The sequence below is a fragment of the Neophocaena asiaeorientalis genome, unplaced genomic scaffold, assembly GCF_003031525.2.
Source record: "Neophocaena asiaeorientalis asiaeorientalis breed wild unplaced genomic scaffold, Neophocaena_asiaeorientalis_V1.1 scaffold140, whole genome shotgun sequence".
Classification (NCBI taxonomy): Eukaryota; Metazoa; Chordata; class Mammalia; order Artiodactyla; family Phocoenidae; genus Neophocaena; species Neophocaena asiaeorientalis.
In genome coordinates this window covers 1625888-1638118 of record NW_020173729.1, presented here as the reverse complement: position 1 = coordinate 1638118, position 12231 = coordinate 1625888, and the positions used below count along the sequence as shown (strand labels likewise).

At 40.6% G+C, this 12231-nt stretch overlaps 2 protein-coding genes across 2 annotated transcripts in view; one reads left to right on the top strand and one right to left on the bottom strand.

The window, feature by feature from the left end:
- Positions 1-12231, bottom strand: part of ESR2 (estrogen receptor 2) — a 175180-nt gene that overhangs the window by 56785 nt on the left and 106164 nt on the right. The window lies entirely within an intron of this gene.
- The window catches only part of SYNE2 (spectrin repeat containing nuclear envelope protein 2), a 311661-nt gene that overhangs the window by 248837 nt on the left and 50593 nt on the right, over positions 1-12231 (top strand). The window contains exons 88-94 of the mRNA XM_024750801.1: positions 2821-3025; positions 4224-4403; positions 5076-5204; positions 7301-7455; positions 7568-7712; positions 8648-8742; positions 10219-10453. Coding sequence (XP_024606569.1) covers positions 2821-3025; positions 4224-4403; positions 5076-5204; positions 7301-7455; positions 7568-7712; positions 8648-8742; positions 10219-10453 — 1144 coding nt within the window. The remainder of the gene's footprint in view (positions 1-2820; positions 3026-4223; positions 4404-5075; positions 5205-7300; positions 7456-7567; positions 7713-8647; positions 8743-10218; positions 10454-12231) is intronic.

Below are 12231 nucleotides of genomic sequence, written 5' to 3'. Positions count from 1 at the left end.
GTACACTTTAAGATGCAATTTGAATGGTAGAGCAGATATTTTTATCTTAATGACGTGTGACAAATGAAGGGACGTAGGCTGGGTAAAGCCTTCTTAATCATCTGAGATAACTGGTTTCATACTATTCTGGTCTCTCCTGCTTGGAAGGATCTTGTTCACGTAAGATTTGACGTTGTGAAGGCTATTACTTGCCTTGTACAAGTGTTTGGTATAATCAATCTAGAAATGTCCTAAGTACAGCCCCAGTGTAGCCACGTTCAGTGGGCATAGGCTAAATGCCCAATGCGATCCTCAAGGGCACCAAAATCAACAGGCAGAAACAGGCTAAGGGATGGCCAGATGGGCAGTCTGTCTCACTGGAAACATTATAAGGTGGAAGTAAGGGGATGTAAGAATACATCTCAGGAGATATTTGTGAGGTTGGGAGGAATTCTTTGATGAACTACTTATGATAGAAAACTCCTTCTAAGGAGTGTGGCCCTGGTTGATTGTGAGGCTTTTATATAGCTGGATGGGATATGAAAGTTGGCCCAAAGCTGATTTGTTCCAGACAGTGATGAAGAGATTAAGCTACCCTCAGTGGCCTTCTCCACCCTTCCTTCATGCAGATTCAGCCTCTCCTATAAACCAACTTTGAATATATGTTGAACAAGGGACACCACATTTATGTACCCTGCAGTGGTGTCCTCAGCCCTTGATCCAGTCCTTAGTGGAAGAGGGGGAGGAGTGAGGGTAAAGGTAAACACAGACACGTATCTAATTTACACACATACAGTAATGGGGGCCTCCCTCAAAACATATGGTGGTTCAGGTTGCTATTAAAGGGATTCAGTTGTCACCAGTGCCCATACACATTCAGTTGTTGGCACAAGAATATATCAGAAGGCATATTGAAAACGACTGAAGAAAATAGCATCAAAATGCCAACAGTAGTTATCTCTAGATCCATGAGATGTCAGGTGTTTTTTTTACTTTCTCTTTATAGACAGGTAGGTAGGTAGGTAGATGGGTAGGCAATCTCAATATAGGTATGGATAGATTTAAACACACATGTTTTGTGGGGGGTTGTGAGCATATGTTTATTTATTTATAATATTTATATTTTTAGTATTTATATTTATAGTATTTATAATTGGGGAAAATCTTATTTAAAAACCGGTGGTTCTGAGAAGATTTGTGAAATACAAAGAAGTAAAGCAATTATGCCATTTGTCACCTTTTTTGCCCACTTAACGGGGTTGAGGATATTGTGAAACAAGCATTCTCATGTGTTTTGGGTGAGAATGTAAATATTATAATGCTTCCAGAAAGCAGTTTGAACATATACCCGTAACCTTAAAAATATTTACATATTTATATTCTTTGACCCAATAATTCTCTAAGAAGTCTAATTTAAGACCAATATCTTGAAATACAGAAAAAAGCCTTTGAACAAAGTTGTATCTGAGCATTATTTTTGGAAGCAAAAATTGAAAATTATTCCAATATCCATAGTAAGCTGGAATTTGGTAATTAAACAAAAAAAGACCATTTATAGACCATTATGTACAGCCATTTAAACTTAGGCTTACTTATTCTTTATTAATAACATGGGAAAAAAAATTTTTTTCCCATGGGAAAAATTTTTTAAGTTAAATGGGAAAGAAAGGCAAGATATTACAGTCTATAGGATGGAATAAAAGCAAAATTTTTAAATTTCTACTTTTTTCTACTTTTCAATTTTAATAGAATGAAAAATGTATTACAGAAAATAACTTATTTTTCTTATTATTATGATTTTTAGTTTTTGTAGCAGTTTAACAGTGCATATAAATGAGAATCCAAAAAACAAATCATACAACCAATGAATGTGCCGGCACCACAAAATTAGCTAATTTTCATGGATGCAAAAATACTTTTAATATTTGCAATTGTTCATAACTTGGTGGTATCTACTCTAAAAGCGAGGTCTCTAACTAGGTTTCATCAACAGCTCTAGTTAAGTTCGCCTGGACTCCAGAGTTGAGTTTTAGCCTCCCCATGGAGACCAGCTATGTAAATCTGGGGCCTGGGTACTCTGCTGCTGCCTTCCCTCATATATTGTGTGCTAGCATCCTTTGAGGGCTACGCAGTTTTCTCTTCTCATGTGACTAAGATCAGTTTTACCAAGTGAGTAACTTTCTGATGCAAATTGGCCTAAGTAGAAAGAGAATACACAGGAATTAACTTTTCTCTAAAGAACAAATGAAATATTATCAAGTACCAGGTAATATCTGCCATTTTTTTCTCTCAATTCACAAAGAAATTAGTCCTACAACGTACCGTATTTCCACAAAACATTAAAACATTAGCAAATTTAGAACATCATAGGAAATAAATACCCTTTGCTGAGAAGTAGGAAAATATATTGTTTTTTATTTCTACTTTTATATAAGGAACATGTTGCTTTTGTAATTAGAAAATAAATTGGACATAAACGCAATTTAAATAAGGCCTACTTAAAGACCCCCTCTATAAAATAGGAGGCCCTCCCATGTGGAGAAAGTTTCATCAAGCAAACAGTTCAGTACTTTCTTCACCTTTGCCTAAGAGACATTCATCATACAATAGGTGTTTCCTGCCAGTCACAAATTTTGCGGGTTTTGTTGAGAATTATAAAGTCAATGAAGTTTCCTAATTTGGAATTCTGTTTATATATTAATGATGGCATTAATTTTGAAAAGACATTAACACGTCTTCTTAATTTATCTGCTCTCAACTTATGGGTAGAGTGTGGGCGCTGTGCTTTTGCTGCAAAGGAAAGGATGGATGAGGTTCCTGTTGTTCATGTTGCCCTGACAGGTGGACACAGGTAAACCAAGACATTGCAGACCAGTTGCAGAGGGCCCAGAGCCCGCTACAGCTCTGGAAGGCATATAACAGTGCTCACGCTGAAGCTGCAGCAAGACTGGAGCAGCAGGAAGCAAAGTACCAACAGCTCGCAAACATCAACACATCTGGAAACAACCTGGCAGAGATCCTGCCCCCAGCCCTGCGGGACGTAAAGGTAGGCGTTAAGCCCATTGGGAAAACCAAGGCCAAGACAGCCTGACAGACAGGGCCATGACCCAGGGACTAGACAGACCACAGGGAGGGAGGAGTGGGTCAGGACAGGTGTGTGAGCAGACCATGTAGGACACAGGCAAGACAGGGACGTGTGGGGTTGGGAGAGCCAGGTGGTGGCTCAGAGGTGAGGGCTACGCAGCAGGTAGCTGGGTCAGGGTCACCTGACACCACCTCCTTCCAAATCTCCCCTTTCACTCTAGCAGGTAAATCTCTAAAGCCAAAGCTTCATACAAAGTCTCCAATAAAAGCAGAAATATATCAGCTGAATGTGGTCATCTAAGAATAGTAGATGTTGAATCTCTTGATTTAGAAATAATCATGAATAATTATCTAAATAATCTAAATAATTATCTAATCTAAATGAGTAATCATTTAGATTCACCACCATGTTAATAAGGCTTTTCTGTGGATATAATGATTTTTAGACTATTATTTAAGAGTTGTATACTTTCCTCTGTGGTTTTATTCTATTATGTTAATGAATGCCTAGAAAGCAAATACTTTCTAGTTTTAAACTAGGTGACCAGGTACATTTTGTATCTTTTAATACTATAGGTCAAATAAAGAAGTATTAACCAATTAAATTAGAGATAAGAATCCAGCAGATATGAACCATATTTCTGATCAACTTCTATCTAATCTGTTGGCATTAAAAAAACAACAAAAACAGAAATTTCACGCAGTTGCAACATTTCTGGAGCAGCCCTAAAATCGTCTTGGTCAATGAAATTCTGTGCTCTCTGCACATGAATCTATTTATGTCACAAAGTGTCAGGCAGAGGACGGGGTTGGATTGATTCTTAAAACGCATTGAAGCAGATCCTTAAAGTGTTCACTGATTAGAAATATAAAACATAAGACTGTACCCAAGTCATCTCCAGTTTCTGTAAACTAGAAGCCCCAACTCTATTTATCCATGGTTACTTTTAGCTCTGAACTGACAAATTTCAGAACAGTACCAGTGATATCATATAAAGAAGGCTTAGCTTTTTTATCTCTTTAAAATAAACAGTAACAAAAAGCCACACCCACTGTTTCAGGGCAGAAATTCTCCTAGATGTTGATGGAGTGGCATGAGTTGGGGATTTCTGTTGGGAAAGGAGGAGGAAATGTTTTGCGATCACTTTTTTCTTCTCCAGGAGCTGCAGCATGATGTGCAGAAGACAAAAGAAGCCTTTCTCCAAGATTCCACTCTCCTGGATCGACTGCCACAGCCTGCAGAGCCCAACACCCACGTGCTCCTCTCTGGTCAAATGCACTCCCTCCAGAGGGCTTCCTACTTGGAAAAGATGCTGCTTATGAAAACAAATGAATTTAAGGTTCCTCTTAGTTTTCTATTCAACTTGAAGTCTTGGACATTTGCACACTCCCTTCAATTCCTTATATCTTGCGAAGTGATAGTTATTAGTGCTTTGTGGGCTGCACCTTAGGGAAACCACAGAATAAAGATGCCCTAAACATATCTACCATTTGACATGATTCTTCAGTCATGTGATTCTTCAATCACATGGGCAATGGGCAGATCTTAAGCATACATTTCTTCCTTATTGAACATGTTAAGGTGATATATTTCATGCACTGTTCAGATCTCATAGTTATTTGAATTTCCAAGTTGGGTAATTGAGTCATAGAGTAGCTGCTTAAAGCACGACCATTTGTTATGTATTTTATTCACTTTTTGAAAAGCCTTTAGTGCATGAATTATCAAAAGCTGAATAGAAGGCCATGGGGCTCCAATATCACACAGCGGGGAAAAAATATTTAGCTAGCAGGATTCCTCTAGGTGCCCCTGTCAAGCAACTGATCTTTTCATCCCTGTGAAGGCTTCCTACTTTGCCAAAGGCACAAAGTGAGTATCAGGAGTGTTCTGGATTCAAGATAATGAACTGCTTAGGGCTGAAAACAGCTTGGACTTTTATCACAAGGCTGCGCTTGATTCTGTTATAGATGCACATGAAAATTGTTTCTAATGAAAACTTCTCTTGTTCTAGTTTGTTCTATCACAGTTCAAGGATTTTGGGGACCAGTTGGACTCTTTAAAAGGTCTCATTACGCATGAAGAAGAGAATTTGGATAAGCTCTACCAGCAAGAAAAAGAAGGAAATCCTGACTTATTCCTGGTATTGCCAATATTTGTCATTCCTAAGGGCTCAGGTTCACCATAGAACAAAAAATAAGTGAATTACTGTCATCTATGTGCATCTTAACCCTTGAGCACAGTCATTGATGTGCCATTCATTCTTGACCTGTTTTCCCTAAGATCTAGAAAAGTATGACAACATAGGGATCTTTTTTTTACACTTTTTTTTTTTAAATATTTATTTATTTATTTTATTCATTTGGCTGTAGCAGGTCTTAGTTGTGGCACGCAGGATTTTTAGTTGCAGCATGCGGGCTCTTAGTTGTGGCATGCGGGGTTTAGTTCCCTGACCAGTGATCGAACCCAGGGCCCCTGCATTGGGAGCACGGAGTCTTAACCACTGGACCATCAGGGAAGTCCCATACACTTTAAATATATACAATTTATTTGTCGATTATTTCTCTTTTTCAATTTTTAAATTTTTATACATTTTAAATGTTACTTTCCATTTACAGTTATTACAAAATATTGGTTATATTCCCCATGTCGTACAATACATCCTTGAGCCTATCTTATACCCAATAGTTTGTACCTCCTACTCCCCCACTCCTGTATTGCCCCCCCCGACTGGTAGCAACTAGTTTTTTCTCTGTATCTGTGAGTCTACTTCTTTTTCGTTATATTCACTAGTTTGTTGTATTTTTTAGATTCCACGTATAAGTGATATCATATAGTATTTGTCTTTCTCTGTCTGACTTATTTCACTTAGCATGATGCCCTCCAGATCCATATTGCTGCAAATGGCAAAACTTTGTTCTTTTTTATGGTTGAGTAATATTCCATTGTATATATGTACCACATCTTCTTTATCCATTCATCTGTCGATGGACACTTATGTTGCTTCCATATCTTGACAGTTGTAAATAATGCTGCTACGAGCATTGGGTTTCATATATCTTTTCAAATTAGTGTTTTTGGTCGTTTTTGAATATATACCCAGGAGTGGAATTGCTGGGTCATGAGATCTATTTTAGTAATATGCCTCAGTAATTTTAGTAGACTTTTAAATCTTGACGTCTTTACTAGTTAGCTTCAATGAACTAAAATAATCCAGCAGTTGGCTATTGAGATGAATTGAATTTTTCTGGTTAGTTGAAGATCAAAAAGTAAAATGCCCTATTAAATTAATGGTATATTTTTTTCCTTCTTTATTACCTTAGTAAGTTTAGTATAGTTAACATAGATGAATGGAAGAATGAAAGAATTCTGGATCTTGCACACTCCTGAGGACCAATATTCATAACCTAGATTAAGAGTCAGCAAACTATGGCACATGGTCTAAATGCAGCCCCTCACCTGGTTTTGTAAATAAAGTGTTACTGGCACAGCCATGCCCTTCCACCATTTACGTGCTGTCTATGGGAGTTTTCATGCTACAAGGGCAGAGCTGAATATTTGCAACAGAGATCATATGGGTCATAAAAGGCTAAAATATTTATGATCTCGCCCTTGACAGTAAAAGTTTGTTGACCCTGACCTAGACTATTGTGGCAGAGTTCTGTAGTGAGAACATGGATATTGTGAAGGATGTTTGCTTAATATATTGTTGTCCTAGAGGCTGTCCCTGGAATATTGTCTTAAAGATAAAATTTTGGTGAGTTTGCTTTCCTATGATTTCACCATGATATTGATGTGTAACTACCATGCTTTGCTAGGATTATTTTAAGGATTGAATTTTCATTTACTTTGTAAATAAACTGCATGTTCTGTTGAAGGTCAAGTTGTTGGCAGACTAAATGGGACTTGAAGGTCCGGAATGGGTCCTTTAAAAAAGAAAGCTCATTTCCATCTTCTTCAAAGACAAAAATCTGAGATCACTTTCTATTTCCTGGGCTGTTTCAGTTCTGGCCATGTGTGCAGCTTGTTCTAGAAAAGACACAGGATTGAGAGATCTGGGTTCAGGTCCGATTCTGACACTAACTAGCTATTTGACTGTGGGCAAGTCGTTTACCTATTTAGGCCCCAGTTTTCCCTCTTGTTTGAGATAAGGAAGGTCTGTAGGATTTCTGAAGCCTTTTCATAATCCAGATATCTTATTGGCATCCAAAAACCTGGAATTTAATTTCTTTTTCACAGAATCACGTGCTGGCACTGACAGCCCAGTCACCTGATATTGAGCATTTGAATGAAGTAAGCCTCAAGCTCCCGCTTAGTGACGTAGCTGTCAAGACATTACAAAATGTGAACCGGCAATGGATTCGGGCCACGGCGACAGCACTGGAACGCTGCAGGTCAGAACAGCCCAGCTCTCCCATTCTGTTTCAATTAAGGCAAAATTAACAGTTGAGCCCAGTAATGTCATTGTTATATGGCTCTGTTTTGTTTGTTTTTAAACCTTCTTAGTGAACTTCAGGGGATTGGATTGAATCAAAAGTTTCTTTATTGCTGTGAAAAGTGGGTCCAGCTTTTGGAGAAGATAGAAGAGATGCTCAAGGTGAACATTGCTGACAGCCTCCCTGCTCTCCTGGAACAGCAGAAAACGTATGAGGTAAATAAACCTGTGCTCTCTGCCACCTTGGACCCCTCACCCTGGGGCAGGACTCAGGGGAAGAGAGATTAAATAAAGTAAAATACAGAGAGTACCTATCAATCCTCAACCCCTAAACACAGAATATATGTCTTTGAGCAAATTCAGTTGTTGGTTGATCATTTGTAAAATTCTCACATATTTCATAAATTTCAAAATTTTGTTTTGCTGCTCTATTTTATTAATGACAGAACTCCTAGATTTTCTACAGTAGGTGGAAGCTTCTAGCACAACGTTGCTTTTGCATAATGCGAACACGGTACCGCTTTACCAAGAGCATGTTAAAATACTTCAAGTCATCTTTGCATTTTCACTGAGTAGTTTTGTAAAGTATTGAAGCACCCGGTATAATTATAATTGTAGCATTAATAATTTCACAGAGGAGTTTCCCCATGCTGATGCTGACGTATATTTGAGAGTTCTCCCGGTGGTTATAGGCAGACCCTGCATTTCCAAAATGTGCATGATTAGTGCATTGTAACTTTTTAGTGTAACTGATTTAAGTCTGCTTTGTTACATTAAGATCATCCACTGAAAATGAAATCTGTCCGGGCAAAGCTGGGTGACTTTGATAAGTTACTGAACATCTTAGTTTCCTCCTCTTCAAATGAGTCTGATAGTATTTACTTAAGTCGTAAGGTTGAGGAATAAGTGAGACAATGCATGTTTTACTCAGTGCCTAACAAGTAGAAAAAGCCCAATAATGGGCCTTAGGTGTAGTTATTATTAGACCTATTTGCTTCTAATTATATTCATAGGTACTGTTGTGATGATTAAGCGTTTTTTGCAGTTAGCCTCAAATCTTTTGAAAATTAATCACCTCACATATCCTCTGTGAGCTTAGATTTTATTAGGAAATTGACAAAAACAATTCCCATATTTGAATTCATATACAGATGTTAGAAGCTGAAGTTTCTATAAACCAGACAATTGCTGACTCTTATGTCACCCAGTGCTTACAACTCCTGGACACAGCAGAAATAGAGAAGAGGTAAGCTCTTTGGGACTCGTAATGGTTGTGGGCATGTGGAAGGCAATGCAGCCTGGTGGGCCTTCCACCGTGTGAATCTTGACTACATCAGTGCCTGAGACCATGTCATTGGTAGACCACCATGGGGCCGGTCTTCTGACTTTATATTAGGATGGAGTCTTGCTTCATGGCCATAAAAACATCAGGGGCCCTTTTCCCTATGGTAGATGGGTGGGCTTAGCAGACCAGATGCTTTGCAAGCACCCATCCACCTAGTACCATTATCTAAGTTTTTACCCCAAAGGATTTTTCTAAACTGTGTTTTCCTCTCTGCCTTCAGCCTCATGATGTTTTGCTGTTTAAAAAATAAATTTCAAAGTGCTGCTGTTCCCAGTAGATAGCTATGTCACAGTTGTGAAAGAAGAGACTTCTTTCTATGCTGTGTACATGAGGTTGGGGTCTCCGGGGAGTTCCAGTCAGGCTGAGCGGGGCCCCTTAGGCAGCCTGGTGACAGTAACTGTACCTGCTTGCATAGCTGCTGAAATTGCTGACAGAGCCCCAGGGGGCTTGGCCTTAAATGACCTCTCCAAATGTCTCCATAGGCATTATTTTCCTCCCCATCATCACCCATATGCCTCTGAATCCTCTTTCAACATAACTAAGAAATATAAAACCCATTTTTCCTAGCTCTGAAGTAATAAAATCCAAGCCAATTTCAGGATGATTAACTAGTTTTGATCTGATCAGTACAGCAAAGCATGACTTTTCCCGTAATAAATAAAAGGCCTTATTTATCATGTGAAGGACATTGTCTATCTGGGAAATAAATAGTTGAGTAGTTGCAGAAAACATGTTCTTTATTGCTGAAATTATGTAGCATACAGCCCTCAAGTAATCGATAACATTGCAAGGGACCTATCTGTTCATCTGTTTCCCATTGATCCCATGTTTAGTTTTCCATAAAGCACTTGGCATAATCTGTGCTAAAACAGCTTAAGGGGCTTCCCTGGTGGTGCAGTGGTTGAGAGTCCGCCTGCCGATGCAGGGGACACGGGTTCGTGCCCCGGTCCGGAAAGATCCCACATGCCGGGGAGCGGCTAGGCCCGTGAGCCATGGCCACTGAGCCTGCGCGTCCGGAGCCTGTGCTCCGCAATGGGAGAGGCCACAACAGTGAGAGGCCCGCGTACCGCAAAAAACAAAACAAAACAAAACAAACAGCTTAAGTTTGTTTAAGGCAGTGGTTGTCATGCATGCCAGGAAAATACTAGGCCATGTGCAAGTATCTTGTGATAAACACCTTTCACCAACCCACACACTGCCCCTGCCCCAGCCCCAAGTTCCCCATCATGTTTACACTGAATGGTGCTCAGATTTAAAGAAGTTTTTTTCCATGTAAATTGTGCACATAAATAGCAAATCTAAGTTCCTATTACATGTTGATAGTTAGTTTTTCTACATGTTGATGTCAGAATTCTCTAACCATCTATTTTTCCCAAGACCGGAATTTGTTTGGAAGTTCACGAGGCTGAAGGAGAGGTGGCAGAGTGCTGCCCAGGGCGTTCGGCAGCGGAAGAGTGACATCGATGAGCTGGTGAGGCAGTGGCAGTACTTCACCACCTCCGAGGGGGACTTGCTCCACCTGCTCGCCTACACCAGCCACCTGCTGTCTGCAGTGAAGAGCCAAGACTGCTACAGCCTCCACCAAACAAGAAGTCTGATTCATGAGCTGAAGGTAGGACACGCGCAGCAGCAGTGTGGGAACTGCAGGGTGCTCTTGAGTTGGAAGATGTTTGTTCGCCTCAGGTTTTGTGTTTTCTGTGACGTTCAAGTGTGCTTTCTGCGATGGGGAGGCCAGCTGCTCATGGGAACCCTACTCAGCCTTATCATTAGCCTCGTGGGGTCAGAAACCCAATCTTATCCATTCAACCAGAAATAGTGAAGCTGTCTTATGCTGTGGGAGTAGAGACGGACTGGAGATGGGTAGGTAGAGTGGGGAAGTTTGGGGTGACAGACATTTAAAGCACTGACTAATGTATGAATGACTACCACAAAGTAATAATTTACAGTGGGATTCCTGCTTCCTCTTGAAGGGTGAATTCATTTAGGCAACAACATTTCCAATCAGAAAGTTGCTTGATGAGCACAGGACTAGAATAATTAGTTGGCAGTTCCCAGGGCATGTTGCACTGAGCTATCGAACCACACTTCACTGTAGAGGGGCAGCTGAACAAAACAGCACCCTTCTGAAATCCTTTGCTTGCCTCATTCACTTATCTAGGCTTCAGATATTAACTGAGCATCTGGTCTTTGCTGGTCAATGTTCTAAGTGCTGGGTATATGGTGTGGACCAAGAGAAGACCTCTGCTCCCATGGGGGCAATCAGACAAATCAGTAAACCAACAAGAAAATACTAATTTGTCTGATTGGTGGGGGAGATCAGACAAATCAAAAACTAAAGGAAATATCAGATTGCAACATGGCATATGTAGGTCATTAAAACGGGGCCGGTGATGGAGAGGCTGGGTGACTGCTTTAGACTGGGTCATCTCTGGGGAGGCACCATTTAAACTGGAACCTGAATGACAAGAAGAAGCCAGCCGTGCAAAGATCTGGGGGGAGAGCCTTCAGACAGAGTGAAGAGTTTTCCCGAGTCCCCAAGATGGGAACAAGTTTAGCAAAGCAGAGGAAGAAAGAAGACTCGTGTGACGAGTGTAGCCAGTGAGACAGCAGTGATGGAAAATGGACTCGATAGGCAGTCAGGGAGGAGCATTTTGGAGGGAGGTGAGGTAGCTGGGTGTCAGTCTGGATAATAGGAAGCCGTTGAAGTTGGAAGAGGAAGCAGCTCGATACAATTTGTATTTTTTAAATGTCCTCTGGCTGCTCTGAGGAAGATGGTTTGGGGGTCCGTGGGGGTCTGAAAAGAAGCAGGAATGCCAGTGTACTACTTCTTTATTGCCACATCACAACAAACATTTCTTATTCTCTCTCACAGTTCTGGAGGTTGTCAGGGCTGTTAGGTGGCTCTTGCAAGGGGCCCTCAGGCAGTTCCAATCAGATGACGGCTGAGGCTGGACTCACCTGAAGGCTTCCTCACTTTCGTGTCTAGTACTTGAGCTGGAAAGGCTCAGACAGCCAGGAACTGGAGCACCTGGGGCTCCTTGGGCTTTGTTCCCTGTGGGCTCTCCACTTGGAGGCTTTCGGTAGCCAGACTCCTTACATGGCAGCTCATGGCTTCAAAGGTGCATGTCCCAAGAAAGATAGATCCAGAGAGAATCTGTATTGCCTTTTTAGACCTAGCCTCAGACGTCAGCCACTTCCACCATCCTCTATTAATCAAGGCCATCACGCATGCCCACATGGGTTCAAGAGGAGGGGGGAGAGGGAAGGTTCTAGAAGAGCATGTGGGGCTGGTAATATTGTGGCCATTTTGTGAAAAATACAGTCTGCCATAGCTCGTTAGGCTATTTCTTTTTTTTTTTTTTTTTTTTTGGTACGTGGGGCTCTCCCTTT